Consider the following 18,877-nt stretch of genomic DNA (forward strand, 5'->3'; position numbering starts at 1 on the left):
CGTTATAATATCCCGTGGAATGTGAAGGAAATGACAATAAAACGGCGATCAGGGTAACATTAAACCCGCGCGGATCAGTATATTTCACGCGGGTGATTACGACGGAAAAGATCACCCGGTTAGAAGTCCCGGATCAGAACGAATATACCGAAGTAACCGCCCGGACGCGCTCTCCGATCCCCGGAGAAATGATAATAAAAGCGTTGATATTCGAGGCTGATATTAAATCGGATGAATATATTTCGCGCGGGTGATTACCGCGCGAAGAGATCACCCGGTTAATAGGTTAAGAGTCCCGATTCCCGGGATCAAACGAATTAGAGATGGCCTGAACGACGATAATCCGCGATAGAGATGTATATTAAGCGCGATCGTTTTCGGGTATGTTAAATCGACCGTCCGTCCGTCCGTCCGTTCCTCCGTCCGTTCGACCGTCGGTCGGTAGGTCGGTTCGTTCTCCGCGCATTCGGAAATTGGATTTGCTCGTTTCTCGGACGCCTCTTCCGCGGAGCGGAGCGCGCGACCGCTCCCGCGCGATGGGTCGTGACGAAGGGCCGGCGAGGCCAAAAGAATACAACTTTAAGAGGATTGGGAGAGACGGCGAAGCCGTGGAAATCCGAGGGGTCTCGACACTGCTTGATCTTTTCCTTCCCTCGTTGCCCGCCGCTTCTTCTTCTTCGTCGGAGGCGGCGCGACGCGGCCCGATGATGATGGCCCGGCTCCGAAGTCCGTTTCCTTCGCCGGCTCGCGTTCCTTCTAGGTCGTTTACTCGGCTCGTGTTACCCCCGCGCGACCTCAACCGAGTCACCCTCCTTCCGCGTGTTTGCCACGCGATCCCGGCGTCGTCACTCTTCTTTCCTGCTTTCCGGGGCCGGCGGGGGAGAAGGACGGCTGCCGGATTTCGGAGACGTTCCTCGGCGTTCGCTCTGTTTCGGGATCTCGGTGATCGATTTAGGATCTTTCGTTGAATGTGTAGAAGGAAAGTTGCAGGAGATGGTATTTTCATTTTTGTTTCTTTGAGGGTTCGTCGGGCATTTGGTAATGAATATGAAATGCGAGTTGATTGATTTTGTGAGAGTCGAGGTTCTTAGGGAAAGAGAAAGTCGAAAGTAAAACGGGAAGGCTTTCAGTTTAAGTTCGGATCCCAGTTTCGCTGGGTACACCTTAAAATTCCCACTATTAGGACGCTTGCATTTCAACATTCAAATCTCCTGTTACTATACAAAGTTACTTCAACTGCCACTGTTAACCCTTAGCTACTGTTGACAATAATTGCAGCGAACTTCGCTTAGATCAGACGTAAATGAATTCTAATTCAATTACATCTCTCATTAACCCACACATTAAACATGATTATTTTACATTGCCTTCATCCAGTTCAATCCAGTATTTCCTTAGTTTCAATACACTTTCTAAATACTCGACGCAACCTCCTGCGTAGCCAAACGCTCAAGAATTTCAAATTCAGCATCCAAATCACCTCGTTAAAGGTCTTCTTCCTACAACTCCCAACAAGCCTCGACAAGGCCAATAACTCACGATCGGGATCCTCGCGGTTCAAATGATACACGCTCGATCGCTCCCGAATAGGGAACACTCGAGGCATCGGGCGTCCTCCCGAAGACAATAGCTTCCCCGAAAACCGAGCGGGTAAATCCCAGCAGGCGTTCGCGGTGCCGAGACGTATATCGCGGATTACGCGGCCCCGAATCGGCGAAGGGGCATTTCTGTATCCGTCGAAGGAAGGATACACGGCCCGCCGCTCGGCGGGGTGGCTAAACTGCGAGGCTAATCCCGGCATTTGTTAACGCGTTTCTAATAGATGCCGTTAGCGGCGGGTCCCACCCCCGTTCCTCAAAGACTCCGGGGGCTTCCGAGGATACAGACGCTCGCCTTAATTTTCGATTACGTCCGCCTGCTGCAATTAGCCTCCGCCCAGTCGCCATTAGCCGTCTCGAGCCTCCGATCCCTCCCCGCGCCCGGCCGGGCCCGATTGTTTCTACCGGGCGTATAACTCGCGGCGGATCGGGCATAAAACAGACGCGGGACCGTTGTGTAACTTTCCTCTTTGGTATTCGTAAATTTCAACGGCGGCGCGGAGCGAAGCCGCGGGATTCGTCGTCGTGCTGCGCTACGGATAGTCTTATATCGGAGAGATTTACGGCGCTTAATTTCGGTCTCTCATTGAAACCGGCGTATCACTCTCTCTCGCGCGCGCTCTCGAGATTGAATAGCGGAGAGCGCTCATTGAAATTCTTTCCCGCGAATGTAGCACGGGAACGATAATTCGATCGCGCGCTCCCCTCGCGACGTTTCGAAAGTCCCAGGGACTCGCGCCGGACACGGTCAAAGATAAATATAATGGTTTGCTTAAAACTCTCGGAATGCCCGTGCACGCTCGCTTTAATAACCGCTCGCCGCGATTTACAAGCGTCTGTCTCCTTCCACGCTGTTTCCCCTTCTCGATTTTAATAATTCCCCGCGCGCGATAAAGACAAATTATCCCCATCATTTACTCTCTACGGCGTTGTCCAGAAAATTACAACCGCTCGGCGAAGATAGGCAGACACGCCGCGTCTCTCGCCGCCGCGCGCCGGCTCTCGCGGACGGAATCGCGCCGACGATTCTTCTTAACGTCACGACGGGCGGACAGACTCCTCGCGTCCTCTCCGAGGCAGCGGCCGCGTCCTACGTGCGGAACGACGCGGCGAAGGCGGCGCCGCACGTTTCGCATTATGATTTCAGCGCTTTGCTTTTAATTAAAATGCAAATCTATCGCCGGCGAGGGGGAGGGAACGGGAGAGACCGAGAGAGGGAGAGAGAGAGAGAGAGAGAGAGGAATCGGGAGGTAAGACGGATTACGTCTGGGGGCGGCACGACAAACACCGGAATATGATTAATTCAACGCAACCCCATCCCGGCGCAACGCCGTTGCCCTATCGCCACCCTCTAATTCAACCCCCGGCTCTATTTCCTCGCCCCGCGCGGCCTTATCGGCCTACGAAGTCCATCTAAAACTCTCCAACAGTTCTATCGAACGTCTCTACAGTTCTTCGTTTTCAAATTCTCTCCAATAGAACTCTCCTTGTTTTCCCCATTTCATTTGCTTAATATCTTCCTTTGATTTCATGAATTTTTATATCTTCATACAGTGAAGTAAATAGGTGATTCACTGTCTAAAGTAAAGAGCTTGACGCTTCGATCGAACGTTTCTCGATTTCTTCGTTTTCAAATTCTCTGCAACAAAACTCTTTGCTTTCCCCATTTAATTCGTTTAATACCTCCCTTTGACTTCATGAATTTTTGTATCTTCACACAGTGAAGTATATAGATAATACACTATCTCTAAGGTAAAGAGCTCGAACGTCTCTGGGAACGAAAATAAAGAATACCTCGATTCGATAGACCATTTACGATAGATTAAATTAATCATTCATCTAATTCATCATCAACCTCTGTTCCTCAGCCTTATCACTCGCGAAAGCAGATCCAAAGCTCGTCAACGATTCGATAGAACGTGCTGCTCGTTCCCCCCGTTTAATATCTCCGTTCCGATTGAATGGACTCGCGTTTTTTCGATAGGACCGAGTAAATTAGCGTCCAGGGCCCGTCTAAACGGGCGACGTCTTTTTTAATCAGCCGGACGACTTCAAAGCGTCGTCGCGTTCGTTTTTCGAAGAGGCCGGGTAACGGGCAACGATCGAGTCAAAGGACAAACGAAAGACGAGACGGAACGAGGAGGACTCTTAATCAACTCCGCGGATCCACTTTCCTCCGAGGATATCCCGTGGCAGGGCTTATAATTAACCGATTCGCTTATCAACCCCGTGTCTCTCACCCCCCACGGTTACCATTCCTTCCACCGTCCGCAGATTCCTTCTTCTCCCCTCTCCTCCATCCAGATCTTCGCTCTTCTTTCCGCTCGACTCGGAGGACTCGATCCCCTGGATCTTGTTCCCGCGCGTCTCACCGTCGTCTGTCTCAAGTGTCGTTCTTTTTTGTGATCCACAGGTCCGGGACGGTTTGGGAAAACTGCCGAGCTGCCTACGAAGATATCGTGAAACATCTCGAAAGGTAGGAAAATTTGACGTACTTAAACCACCGCTGGGATGGGACTCGACGCGAGCGCGTGGGGCGCGTCGCAGGCTTCCTCGTGGACCTCGAACGACCGACCCTTCGCGTGACGTTTAAAACATAATCAGACGGAACGTCTCCCGGGGCTAATAATGCCTCGGAGATCTCTGCTTGAGATTCTTCCTCGGCTCCTCGCAAACTTCGGTGTTCTCCGTGCTTTAAGCGATTTTTAAACACCGATCGGACGTGACGGGAGACGTGTACAGATCAATACTCTGGGTTACGTCTACCTTACTTCTCGATAGCTCGTAGAACTCTGCGCCTAGAGTGCTCAAATTTCTAGGGGACTATCAAACAGGAACAAGATTACCAACAATCTACGATCAAGGATTTCTCTATAGTACTATCTCATAAATCCTAAAATTTCTACGAAGTCCTAAACTGCCCTAAACTTCAAAACGCATGAACACTGACTGCGCGTCAGCCGAATTCAAATGACACTATGTTTCACGGAATGGACGTTAATTTTGTTGGCGACGCATCGAATTTTGTTGGATATATGAGACATAAGATAGTTGATTATTAGGAAGAACCTTGTATCACTTTCTGGTTAACGAAGAAAACTGTTTCGAACACGGAAGTTTCAATGGTTGTTCACGTGACGAAGCGTTAAAGATCTTTTTCTCAAGCCTCGAGCGGCCTCCGAATTTCCGAAAAAGCCATCGGGAACGTCCGCAGGCCCTGTAAAATCCTCAGTCCCGCGATCTCCGCTCGCGAGGCTCGCGCTCCCGATAAATCAGTATTACCGTCCGCATCGAGTTTCCGGTCGCGCGACACGTTGAGTCCCCGCTTGACGCCGTAATGCCCGCGTGATTTGTACGGTGCGAGCCACGCACACCGCCGATACACCGGCGTCCGCCGCCCCCGCCCCCCGTTTTACTTGCCGCCGGCCTCAAATCCATCCCCGGTTCCCGTCACCGATACGACACCGACGTTCGACCACCGACGGCGACCCGGAACCACCACCATCGCCCGGCCAACCCCCGTCATCCGCCGCCACCGAGGTTTCCCCGTGATCCTAACCACTTGTCACTTCACGGCACGCAGATCATCGTCGCGACGTGCCCGTCCATCATTCGGGGATTAAATCATTCGACTGGCTGGGAAACGCTCGCCGCCGCCCACGCACCCGCGCAGCCACCCACCCGCCCCCCGTTATTCCGTCCCACCTCCGCGACGGAAGGGAGAGGGTCGCGCTCCTTTTCCGACGGGAGCTTTATTCGTGAAAGCGGCTCTTTCGCTCCGCGGACCCGCTAAATCGCTTCGCAGAACTTGGGACACCTCGGTAGACAACCCTCGCGGAACCACTTCGGGACTGTGTCGGGATTAATTTAGCGACGACTCGTCTGGGGGTGGCTCCTCGTTTCTTCGATTTGAGCTGGAAGCGCCTTTTAGACGAGTTTGAAAGTTTGGGGGAGCTTTTTTGGGTTGCTGAGTAGTTTGATGGCGTTTTGTATGCGTTGATGTTGGAAATATTGTTATGTCGGGATTAATTTAGCGACTCGCTTGGCGTGAGATTTGTTTTTTTTATTCGAGCTGGAAGCGTTTCTATGAGTTTGAATGTTTGAGGGAGTCTTTGGCTTCTTGAGGTTTCGATTGGAGTTGAAGTAGTTTGATGGGATTTTGTGATGAATTTTGGAAGTGTAGAAAGTGGAAATATTATTACGTGTTGGGATTAATCTCGCGACGACTCGCTTGGGGTGAGATTTGTTTCTTTGATTCGAGTTGGGACTGTCTCTTGGACGAGTTTGAAAGTTTGAGAGAGTTTTTGGTTTCTTAAGGTATCGTTTGGTTTGATGGAGTAATTCGATGAGATTCTGTAATGAATTTTCTAAGCATTGTATATCTAATAATCTCTAATGTTAATAAAAAATATTAACAATATTTTCAATCTCACCAAGCCAATCAAGAATCCTAGAATCCACCTCCACTCCCACAACACTACCCTCCACCACTAATTATCAAACACCAATCACTCTTCAAAATCACAAAGCTGATTGTCCAAGTAACCTCGGAGCGTCTCAAAACACACGCCACATCGCAAAGACCACAAAGCATCTGAAACGAGCTGCAATCAGGCCAGCATCCGGCAGTCCTCCTTACATCCACAGCTGAAAACCCTCTAATTGGAAAATCTCTGGTCAGCCCTCGAACCGTTAATTTATATCACCACTCTCTTCCACCCTCCTCCCATCCTCTCCATTATCCCTGCCCATTCCTCCGCGTCGATCCCTCCAACCGATCTCGCGTCGAGACGTGAAAGGTGCGAACCCCCGCGGTGGATCCGCGAGGGTGAAAATCGACACTTGACCGGCCGAAACGTAATTTCCAATTCAAAGGCAATGACCATTGGCCGCCGCCCGTCCCCGTCCGCCTCTCCGCCGTCCGGCCTCTCGCCCCGTGTCCACCCTTTCTCTGTCCGTCTCGTTCTATTTGCTTTAGCCGGGGCCCCGTGGAGTCGACTTCGTCAACCGGACAAACGCGTATTGTGATTTCAGCCTTTGAGCGGCCGAGCCGTTCGATGGATATCGCAGGGGGTCGGCGAAGCGGCCGCGGACCCGCGCCGCGCGCCCGCACGGGGGAAAGAGAGTCCGAGGGTCGACGGGGGTGGCGAATCGGCGCGGCCGACCGGCGGCTGGAAGGGACGCGCGGGGGCGGGCGACCGTGAATATTCATGCCGAGAACCCTAGACGAATTCGGACTTGTTGCGACTGACACTGATGTAAACCTTTGTTTATCCCGCGCGCGAAGCGGAAGGGGCGAGCGAGCGCGCGAGAGAGTATTTAACAGCGAGTTCAATTCTGATTAATCGCCGCCGGCCCGGCGTTATTAATCGTTCGTACTTTCGATTCGCAATCCTGGCTTTCCTCTGTCCGATTCCGGATCCGCGTAGAGTTAGACGCTCTTTCGCTACTCTTCCGCGCTGATGCTCCCTTTCTCGCGCGCGGTGTCTCTGGGTTTCTGGTTTAATCCCGATGATTTGTCGCAGTTAATCCGCGCGGTACCAACTGGAACCGGGTGATTCCGAGTCGCGGAAGTTATTCCGCTCGTTTGTCTTTCCGGGGGACCGATTAAATCTCATAAGCCGGAAAGTTGGGCGGGGAAAAACGCGCGACTGGATTTTTCGGCTTCTTCGGGTGATTTGTGCTTCTTGTTTCGGGCTGTGCGGTTGAGTGGAGTGAGATGGTTGTGATCGTTGTTGGCGTCTTTTAACAGTTTGCGCTCCAGAAGTTTTTCAGTGGAAATATTAGCGAACTTCCGAGCAAAGGGTTAATAGGCAACGAAACAGTCTATCACTTCGATTCGCACGTAAGTTTCTTTAACACCTTGCGTACAATGACGACTGAGACTCGCGACGAAGATTTCTAGACTAATTCGACAACAATCAGTGTTCAACTCACGGATCAAAGCACACAACTATTTCGCTATTAACACTAGAATTTTATAAACATTATTTGGTAAATGTTTTAATCGGTTTTCGTTGATCAAATTACACGAATATGAATCCTGATTGTCTATTTCTACATCTACAATTTCCAAAATCTAAATGAAAGAACATCAACTTCCCCAGGAACAATAGAATAAACTGTACAATAAATTCCCGTAAACCTAGCGTTAACAATGCATCATCTTCAAATGAAATTTCCGCTTAAAGTAGAATGAAAAATTTTCCCACTTTTCCTCTAAATCGCCGATAGTAAAATGTTATACGAGCTCAGTAGCGGAAATAAATAGTCAAGGGGTTAAACTCAACTGAATTCGGTCTTCAAGCGTTTCCTGTTCGCGAAATAATCCCAAAAAGAAACCATCCCATTTACACGTAACAGACCGGCCGTTTCCAGCTATAAATCCACGAGCGGCCAGAAGTGAAAACTTAGGGGTTGCGAGCGGAAACACGGAAACCAGCGAAGCGACGGATCCGTCGACCCCCGGCGCGCGGCTCCGCGGCGCGAGCTAAGTAATATTAATGGTCCGGCCGATGGCAGAACGCGCGGAGCCGCTATCAATGCGCTAATGTCGGCTTCCCGGCTTTAAAACTACCCCGTCATTCCGGGATAATTCCCGCGCATTGTCGCTCGCCATCCGCCGTCGGTTTTGCTCCACCTTCCCGGGGCCACCCTCTCGCAACCCCCCCCCCCCCCCGGTTTCCTTATCGGCCGGCGGCGTTCACCTCTGGAAACCCACCCCCTCGCCGTAACGTTTCGTCCCGCTTCTTTCGACGCCGCTGGCCTTTCTTCTCCTCTTTCGACGAACGCCGGCGAGTCCTCGCAGCCCCAACGTAGACGTCATTAATTACTACGGACGGCGACAACGTCGACGAGCTTCTATCGTCGGGGACATCTGCTGGAAAATAATATTCATAAAGTTGAGCCCCGCCGTTACGAGCCACGTCGTTCTCTATCCATCTTCGCGCGTACTCGATCCACCCCTTCGCGCTGCCGTTCCGCGCGAGCGAGGCACGCACCTGCGTCGTCTCTTGGTCGGACAGAGGCCATTCGGGGGAGGGAGGATTCTTGTAAGGGTTGAACTTAATTCGTTCGTTACGAAGTGGATCGGTTGAATTAACAATAGAAGTATTGTACCAGTCTGGTTTCGATTTTTTTAGCAGTTATTGATGTCTTCGAGGCATTGAATATTCGTAATGATTTTGAAAATGAATAGTTTCAATACTATAATGAATATCCGACGAAACTGAGAATAATCTATTGTTACAATTTTTATAGGAATTGCATATTAATTGCATTAACACTAGAACTACTGTACCAGACAAAATTGGTTTCGATTTTTTTAGCAGTTATTGATATATTCGAGGCATTGAATATTCGGAATGATCTTGAAAATGAATAGTTTCAGTACTATAATGAATGTCTAGAGAAACTGAGAATAATCTACTGTTACAATTTTTATGGGAATTGCATATTAATCGTACCAAATGCTCGGTAATTCTAGTATTAAGTTTCTTCGTCGTTTTAGCCCTTACGTACACAGAGATGAGACACGCGATGCACAAACAAGTCGAAGGGTAGTCTGAGAAAGCGTTAAACTAGTCTGCGACTCTTATCCAACAATTCCCTTTTAATAAACAATATTCCCTATATTTCTCGAAACCCAATTGCCACAATTCCGCAATCACACCCCTTAACTTCATCCTTACTCCAACAAACTATATTTCGCCTATCAATAAATATTTATGATTCGAGCGTCATTCGAGCACGTCTGCAACATTTAAATAATCGATACGTCACGGCATCGTCTGCCCCGGGAATAACATCGTAACGCAGAAGAGTTGCGCAAGGGATGTCCACGGTCTATCGAAGTCGTCGGATTCGATTAGATTCTAACAGGAATTCCTGTTTCCGAGGAGGATACCTGGTTTCTCCCACGGTGAAAATAATCCGAATCCCGGAGGATTGTTCGAGGGTGAGAAAAAGGGGGGCGCGGAGGAGCGCGCTGGTTCCGTGGAGCGGTCCAGCGGAGGGCGAGCGGAGGGTTCCAGCGACAGAGCGCGGCGGCGCGACGAAACGGTTAATTCGATTCGACGATCGTTGTCGCGATAGCCGAGCGTGTTAAGCCGGCAACTATCAAGCGGCACGCTAATTGCGTTCAAACGAACTGTCAGCGGGTCGACACGCACGCGTGCTCGCGCGTCCGCGTCTAAGCCGCGGCGCGATGCCCGCTTGCAAATGCGCGCATTATGATTAATGCCGTCATACGCGTGTGCACGGCTCCGGGGGCTTCGGCTTGTCAGCGTCCCGCAACCACCGGATACGCCAATTACGCTTCCGTCCAAACGTTTATTGCCATTGACTCTCTGACGTTTCTACTCTTGCCTCTTCTCTACCGATCTCTTGGCAATCCCGCTTTTTTCTTTCAGTCTCTTGTTCTCTTGCCGTTTAATCTGTGTCTTTTTCTTTTGATTTTTAATGCTTCTTTGTTCTTCTGGATTTTAATTGAGATTTTTAATGTCTGTTGTAACTTTTCACTCGTTTGTTGACTCTGGTTGTTAATAAGCTATCATTCTCTTAATCTCTCTTTATTAGTGAATCTTGATCGAGAGTTTTCTATGTCTCTCTGGGGATCTTAATCTCTGTTGTAGATTTCCATTATTAACTTTTATTGTTTAACTTCCTTCTTTACCTTTTTTAGTTTGTCTTTCAACTTCGTATTTAACTTTCTTATATCAACTTCTTTTAGTTTGTCTTTCAAGTTCTTCAACTTCTTTCTTTCAACTTCTTTTTAACTCTTCTCCTTCAACTTTAACTCTCCTCTTTCAACTGCTATCTTTTATTTACTTTCTTCAATGATTCTCTCTCAACCTCTCTCGCAATCTTCATTCAACTTCTCCTCATTGATCTCCATCAGTTTCTTTGAAATCCTCTCAACCTCTCGCAATCTCCAATTCTTCATTCAACTTCTCTTCATTGATCTCCATCAGTTTCTTTGAATTCCTGTCAGCCTCTCTGCTCCAGGTTTTGCCGTTTCCGTGAGTTTCTTAATTTCTCATAGAATTTCAATCGGTCGTGCGTGTGTCCCTGTCGGTCTCGATCCCTGACGCACGATCGAATCACGCGGAACAGCGAGACGAAATTAACGACAACGGGTTACGGGCCGGCTCGAGACTGACTCGGGACGGGCTGGGACGATTGGTCTTCAGACGAGCTCGCATTAGTCACGCCATTTCTTTTGTCTTCCGTCCCGTCCCCTGCCGCCGTCCCCATCGAGAGCATTTCTTGCGAACGTTTCTCGAAATCGTTTCCCTGGCCGATTCGCGATGCCGCCGCCACACAATGATTTAGAGATCGATCTCAGGAATCCCCAATCCTCGGGAATTATCCTCGCCGATCGTGTTCCGAGGCGGGGTCGGGAATTGTTTTCGAATCGCTTCGGATACGTATTTATCGGAGATAATTGGACGAGTTGATTCTTGTTATTCGGCTAGTTCATTTGGGAAATTATCGCTCGTCATTCGTGGTAAATCATCCTGTTTGTCGATTTGGATAAATCGTCTTCGATTGGAACAGGTTATGATTAGAAGGTTGGTAGAATAAATTGGTGAACTCTTGGAGTATTCGAATGAATGATTAATTAATTCGTTTGATAATTCATCGTTGTTCCTTTGAATATTGCACTCAAATAACGCTGGAAATAATTCCTGCAGAATTAAAAGAATTCAACATTCAATATTCAACATTCACTATTCCATCATTCAACATTCCAAAATTCAACATTCATTATTCCATTATTCAACATTCCTAACATCCAACATTCATTATTTCAACATTCAACACCCCAACATTCATTATTTCAGCATTCAACATTCACTATTCCATCACTCAACATTCCTAACATTCAACATTCAGCATTGAACATCCTAACATTCATTATTTCAACATTCAACACTCACTATTCCATCATTCAACATTCCTAACATCCACCACTCACCATTCCATCATTCTCACCCGTCACCACCAATCGAAATCAAACCACACCATACTCCAAATTCAACTGACAATTTAACACCACATTATTTCATTCGTCATCGTGATCCTCCATGAAGCGGCTTCAAGGAACCCGGAATCCCCGCTCGCGTGACGCGAAAATCTCACAGGGGAATAGGTCGGGCCGTCTAGACTCCGCGCGACACGTCGGCGTCCGTCGCACGACGAACACGTCGGGTCCGTTCCCCGAATCGGCCGCTCGTGCCAAACGTCCTGACCCGAAAATGGACCAACCTAATGACCCTGTTGCGAAACGATACGGGCCCGATCACGACGATGGGCCGGCCGGTTACGCCACGATCCTACGACCCAGCCGTTCTAACAAATTGGTCCCCGTGTGCATCCACTGGAATCGAGCGGTTCCTTGATCGATCGGGATCGAACCCTCGTACAACCGATTACTCCTATTCGCTCTCCTTCGGAGAAACATTCCTGGAAGACCGGATTCTCGAATGTAAAGCACGGATTGATCGATCTCCGATGATTTAACGTTGACCAGTCGTTAGCCACTATCGAACGATCGTATAGGTTACCTAACTTGCATGTATCTAAAGCAATTGGAGTTGCCGACTACTTGGAGCAATTAAATGAGTGACGTTCGAAGATGGCATTCCATAATTTCGACCGAATTTTTCTAATACTTTCAATCTCGACTCCTTCGACTCGAAGGTTGTCTATCTCGTTAAACTTCGCGTAGCTCTGATTAATTCTACAAACTTAATTCTATAAACCGAGTGTTACTTCGTTAATTACCCTGCAATATTATAAACAAGTGCGAAATTTCCTATCGAAGAAACCAGTCGAAACATTCCTTTCCCGCGGTGATGCCTCGATCACGATACGATCAACCGACTCGAACGGTCCGATTTTCGAAGGAAACTCGGAGTTCAGGGATCAAGGACGTATTTTCCGAAGTCCAGTGGAATCGGGAACCTGGCGTGCAATTAGCAGGCTGGAACTGGGACCTCGTTAAGCGGGAAATCCAACGGACGAGCGAACGAACGCGCGCGGCGCCGTTAACCGCTCCCCGTGCGCGATAAATCGTCGAAATCGTAAACTCGGCCCGTCCGCTCCTCTCCGCGGCATTCTCGACAGGGTGCCGTCTCGCGAAGGAGCCATCACCGTGAATCGTCGCCGCGGACGTTTATTTCATTAATTCGATCGTCGAATTATTTATCGAATCGCCCGGCGCCTCCACTGTCCGCGCGGCCACGCGCTCGCGACGTGATTTGTTGGTTCGACGATACATTCCTCGCTGATGAGGATCCTTCGGAGTACCGAAAACTTTTCAGGATAAACATTTGCACCTGTAACAGTAAAACTACCAGACGGTTAAAAAGGTGACAGATGTTTGTTTTATTTCTTTTTGATGACAGATTCTCCTTTCCTTTTGTAGAGGAATTTCGGAAAGTAGATTCAGCTCGGTAGATTTGTTAAGAAGTATGAAGCATTGAATATTTGGAATGATTTTGAAAATTAATAGTTTCATTTGAGTACTATAATGAGTGTCTGAAGAAACTGAGGATAATTTATTGTTACAGTTTTTATAGGAATTGCATATTAATCGCATTAACACCAGAACTAGTACCAGTCAAAACTGGTTTCGATTTTTTTAGCAATTATTGATATCTTGGAAGCAATAAATATTCACAATGATTTTGAAAATGAATAGTTTCAGTACTATAATGAATGTCTGAAGAAACTGAGAATAATCTATCGTCACAATTTTTATAGGAATTGCATATTAATCGTATTAAATCCTAGTTCTAGTGTTAAAATCCTAATCACAAGGAAAGAACATGTATACATCACATCTAATTAATCACATTTAAAATTGCAACATGCACAAGGTGTAAACAGTCTTTCTAAAGTTCACCAGCATTCAACAAAGACATTATCCCGAATACAATGCAACCGCAGAAACAGCCATCGGAAGAATCTCTGCTCGCGGTGAACGTTAATGCCCGACAACCTCCGATTATTTATAAAACCATTAATCTCCGGCACAAGAGAATAACCGAAACGCTCGAGATTCCCATGGTAATCAGCGTGTTAACGTTCCCGTTAACGAGCGTCGAACTTTTTCGATCGGAAACCGCCGAAAAAGCGTCTCCCGCCCGGACACCGTCGCGCCGTGGCTCTATGAAGACGTATTTTTAGGCGGCGCGCAGCTTTCCGGGTCATTTGCGGCGCGCGTAAAGATTATTTCGATAGTCTCCGGCCGGATAACGAGGAAGAAGCGTGTCTCGCGCGTCGCAACGGGGCGGTGCTCGGCCCTCGTTCGACGGACAGCGTTATTAACGGTGACCGTCGCGCCGGTAACGAGCATGGCCGAGTAAACTTTGGCCCGCGGAACGATGATTAATTAAAAACATAATTAGTCGCGGCGTGCGCGACACCAACGGACCCACCCACCGCCCGCTAATGTACCGTGAAATTGTCAACCACCTTGTTTTCCCTTCCGGTCTACGTCGACCGCCTTTTGTACCCCGTTTTTTCCTTCGTTCTTTCCTCCTTCTCTCTCTTATTTTTTTTCTTCGTTCTTGGCTAGACGACGACGCGTCTCGTTAAGTTCCTCCGCGAACGGTCATTTCCTCGCCGCGATCGTTTTCGTGGGAGATATCGAGAGCCCCGCGACTAACGAGCTCTCGGGGATCGGCGCGCTTCCAATTTGTCCTCGCGACGAGAGAAGCTGTCTCGTTACAAATCTCCTTTATTTTTGCTGCGGGTTCCTTCGCGCGTTCGCTTCACGCGGGATATTTGTATAGGAAACTCGGTCCTCCTTGCTTGTCTATTCTTATTGTAGCTTTCTCGTGTAGTCTCTATTGATTGCACTTTTGTATACATTCTAGGGTTTGGCAGTTTCAAGCCTACTATTTAATTATCATTTTTATGTAATTCTCAGTAGATCTGTAATAGATTAATATAAATTACACGCGTACTTCCACATTTAACACAACCTTGAACAAACACGATTGACACAGTCCCTACATATTCTAACCAACTAGTAGACAGTTCTATCTAAAAACTCAACGTTGGAATATGAAATGTATAGAATCTGTTAACACAGATTCACCTTACCTCGCGTTTTCCCGTTAGCTCCAAAGATTGTCACTTAAAAATTCCGAAAACCAGCTAAGTAAAAGTATGTAACCCATCAACGTCGATTTCACTTTATACTCGAGGTACGTTGAACCGATTACACAGAAAGTTCCCAGTGTAAGCGAGCTTCCTTTCGGAGCGGTTCCAGGCGCGAGGAGTCGCGTCATCCCCCGCGGCCGCGTTAATCCGAGGAAACGCCGATTCTAATGGTAAAATATCTGCTCGCTCGGCGTCGCCCTTCGTCCTCCTTATTCCCGGCGCGGCTCCTCCGTGCAGTCTCTCCGCGACGGGCAAGATATATTGTTATTAAATGGTCTCCCTTCGGCGGTGCGCGCACGCCAGTATATTACGTAGCGGGGCTTCTCTCTCTCCTTTCGCCCTCGTGCACGCACGCCACGACACGACAGCCCGCACGCAGCCCCGGACCTTCTACGCGTGGATCCGCTCTCTTATTTACGATCGCGGGGCATGCGATTTTCGGCCGAACACTTCCGGTCGATCGGATACGTCACGGCGATTCGACAGTCGAACAATCCCGCGAGCTTCCAGTGCACTCCGAAGAACGCAGTGCACGTCGGAACACGCTGCGATGCAAAGAAGCGACGTGTTCGAGCGTTTTCCACGTTTCGCCCGAGTGCAACGCGTGCGTGGAACTATGGGAGACTCGAACACATCGCTCGCAGCGATGCTTGCGATGCTGCTGCGAGCGATGCGATAGATCGCGGGGTTTTATTAACGTGACTAGACTACGGAACGCTGTAGCGTGTCAAGATCCCCGCGAGATTAGGCAGTACAAGATTGAACAAGATTTACTGCGGTTTTATGCAACTTTTTGAGCGTTGCGTGGAGTCAGATTTATCTGCTGATCTGAGGATTTGAATTAGTTTTGCAATCGCTGGTCACTGACAGGGGATGAGTGACGAATTCCTAGATAGTTCTAGAAATACTCGAGAGGTGAATAAATCAGTTCCAAACGGAGAATCTAATGAAATTCTGAATAAGAAGAAACAAAGCAGTTTTAAAATTCCAGCTGAGAATTTGAGGATTTGAATTATTTTCGCAATCGCTGGTCAGTGACAGGGGATGAGTGAAGAACTCCTACGCGATACTAGAAATACTCGATAAGTGAATAGATCAGTTCCAAACGAAGAATCTAATAAAATTCTGAATGAGAAGAAACTCAGCAGTTTCAAAATTCCAGCTGAGAATCGCGCGAAGAGGGTGGCGGAAAGGTACGCGAGCGTAACCCGGGGGTTGCGTCCGCGGAGATTCCGAGGGCCGGTTAATTGAAAAGCAGCGGGCAGGGTGTCATTAAATAAACCGCGGACGAACGTTCCTGCGGTTCCGCGGCGTTGCCGTTTCGCAGGTCCGCTCTCGGCCGGCACTTTTGGTAATGAACTAATATTTGCAGTGTCCGTCCGGTCGGTGGTTTCGCGTGGCTCACCTTCCGCCTCCGCGCGCGTCGAAGGGTGCGCTCGGATCGGGGATCGTTCCTCCGGCAAATAAACGTCCCCGGCGCGTCCGAAATCCCGCCGAGCGATTCCATCGTCCACCGAAACCTACCAAGATGTCACGTACCGAGGGTGCCGTTTCAACTTTTTTTCATCCACCGATCGCCGAATGGCCGGCGAACAATAAACGCGTGCACGGAGAACGCAGTCGCGGAAACGTCGATGACAAACGAGCCGTAACGGTCAATCCGAGGGGAGTAATCGTTTCCCAATTGAAATCCAATAGCAAACGGTACTCGCCGCCCCTCGAGACGCCTGCTCCGTCGATCGGTCAACCCCTCGGTCCATTGATCATCGGTCTAAAGTGTGTCTGACGCGAATTATATGCGGGAAACGGGCCACGGCGGAGGAGAAAAAACCGGTGTCCCGGCGCGGCGCGGCGGTCGGCGACGGGAATTTTCACGGATTTAAATAATATACGTTTATATTATCGAGTAGCTGAAAGTAGCAGACGCGCGGGCACAAGCGGACACCATAAATCCGGCCGCGGAGAGCGCGCGCGCCCCGGAGAGAGAGGAAATCTACAATTCTAAAGCTTTCCATAAAACACTCGACAAAACGCTTCGCCCGCGGTTTTCGAGTGGCCACCGGGCCCACTCCACTCCGCCGCCGCCCGCCCTGCCACGGCCGCTTTTCCCGCGTCTTCCCGCGCCCCCGCGGATCTGTTGAAATATGTAAAACCGTGTAACCTCTTCAATTTACATAGCAACGCGTGGGCGCGACCGGCCGCCCGCTCGCTCGCTGCTTCCCTTCGACGATGAAAAGTGGCCGATCCCGCCTCGCTCTCTCCTCTTATTAATTGATCGCCTCCGAAATCCGGCGATCCACTTTCGAACCACCCCCCACTTGCGCTCACTCGACGAGAAACCCTTCCGCTACTGGCCTCGCTCTCGCCTGTCCACCCTTCTTCCCGTGGATTTCCCGCTTTTTGCGCCGGGAAGATGCGATTTGTCTGCGGAGATCGGTTTTTCGATGCGTGCACCGTTTTTCGGGGAATTGCCTCGGTTCGCCGAATGGTAAACAGTTTCTGATCTCTTATTTTTATGATCGTTGAGAAGATGATAGGTGATTTTCGGAGGAATCGTTGGGGAAACTCGATTTTAGTTTAATGGAGATCTTAACCCTTAACATTTCAGGTTGTTTTGTAATCGGCAACTGCAATTTCTATAGTATTCCTAGCGAAAGTGAATGCTATAACATTTCTTCGATCTATTTTCCTTAGTACAAAATTTAGATGTGTGGAGAATCTAATAATTTAAGGGTAGTTTCTTTAAGATTCGTTAAAATATTTAATAACTGGTGCAGTATTGGAACCTACAGAGTTCAAAGGGTTAATAGATGTACTTTAGGGGTTTCTATGGGAGAATTCCATTTCTCAGTTTCATTTTTCCCATTTGAAATTTGCTTCGACGATAACGTTTATCCGTTGGAAATGTGAATTCTCACGGTTTATCTCGTCGGCGCAGAGTTGAAATTATCAAAACAACCTGTGAATTATTCTTCCCCGGGAAATCAGAGCGGATCTTCGATAATAATGGCTGTTGATTGAAAAGATCGCCGTATTTGCTCCTCGAATTTATTTCATCGGAAATGGGGCAATCAAAAAGGGGTCGGAATCGTTGGGATGATTTGTGAAATATTTGCTGGGAAATCGATAGAATTATTTATTCTATATATTTATCTATTAAAGAGATCTTCCATTACCGAGATCTCCCATATTTATTCACGATTCTTCCGCGTCTCCGAATTCTCCGTCTAATAAATAAAATATATATCTTCAAGTCGAAATTCCAAAAGTAGAAACACTGTTATGTCTATAGCAATACTTCCAATTCCCATAGTCATTCACGATTCTCCCGCGTCTCCGAATTCTCCGCCTCGAATCCCGATAATCCACGTCTCGCTTCCATTCCCACTTAAATCCGTGTTCACACGATCGTTTCCACGGCGAGCGTCACACGTTTGTATACACGGGCGCGCTTGCAATTAAAACAAACAATACATAAACGTCGAAATTTAACGTCCGTGCGACCACGGCGTCCGAGTAGGCACTTAATTACTCCCATTCGCTCCGCGTTATTCCAGCCCACCCCCTTTCCGCCCCTCGATGATCTTATTCTTATCCTGGACCATTTATATATCGCCGAATCTTCTCCCCGCGATTCGCCGCCCTCGCCGAAGGGAGGATTCTATTTCCACCGATATTCTCCCAAAATTTATCAGCTGTTTCTTCTTGTGCCGCCGGAATGATTCACGGGACGACCGGCAGCGCGTACGGAAGACAATCTCGTCCATCCACGAGGATCCCGGACGCCTGGAACGTTGTCTCACGTGATAGACGTCCATCATCGCGCGACGAAAGCCCCAACGCGCGGACTCCGCGACATGTACAGTCGGCAACGAAATTCTTCACGATGGCAAACGAATTCGAACGACTTGATAATATCGTAATCGTCATTTAGGGTAACATATGGAAAGGATTAACTGTAAAACGATTGCCAACCGTTGGAAGTTAATAGAAAACTCTCCAAAACGGTGTCTACAATCTTCCAAGAGTGTTAACCCTTTACTCGAAAGTTTCTCAATGGAAATATTCAAAATTTTCTGACGAGATATAGGTCGTATTGTTTG

General features: G+C 48.5%; 2 protein-coding genes across 5 annotated transcripts in view; one reads left to right on the forward strand and one right to left on the reverse strand.

The window, feature by feature from the left end:
• The window catches only part of dac (dachshund family transcription factor), a 281,299-nt gene that overhangs the window by 125,180 nt on the left and 137,242 nt on the right, over positions 1-18,877 (forward strand). For all 3 annotated transcript variants that reach the window (XM_031989689.2, XM_031989688.2, XM_031989690.2), the window contains one exon: positions 4,012-4,074. In XM_031989689.2, the coding sequence (XP_031845549.1) occupies positions 4,012-4,074 (63 nt within the window). The remainder of the gene's footprint in view (positions 1-4,011; positions 4,075-18,877) is intronic.
• Positions 1-18,877, reverse strand: part of LOC116432589 (uncharacterized) — a 316,706-nt gene that overhangs the window by 65,379 nt on the left and 232,450 nt on the right. The window contains exon 7 of one of the 2 annotated variants that reach the window (XR_012999344.1): positions 8,371-8,475. The exons of the other annotated variant lie outside the window; for it this stretch is intronic. The gene's annotated coding sequence lies outside the window, so the exon portion shown is untranslated. Of the gene's footprint in view, positions 1-8,370; positions 8,476-18,877 lie in introns of those variants that run through there. 2 annotated transcript variants of the gene reach the window in all.

This window comes from Nomia melanderi, chromosome 9 (genome assembly GCF_051020985.1).
Source record: "Nomia melanderi isolate GNS246 chromosome 9, iyNomMela1, whole genome shotgun sequence".
Taxonomy (NCBI): Eukaryota; Metazoa; Arthropoda; class Insecta; order Hymenoptera; family Halictidae; genus Nomia; species Nomia melanderi.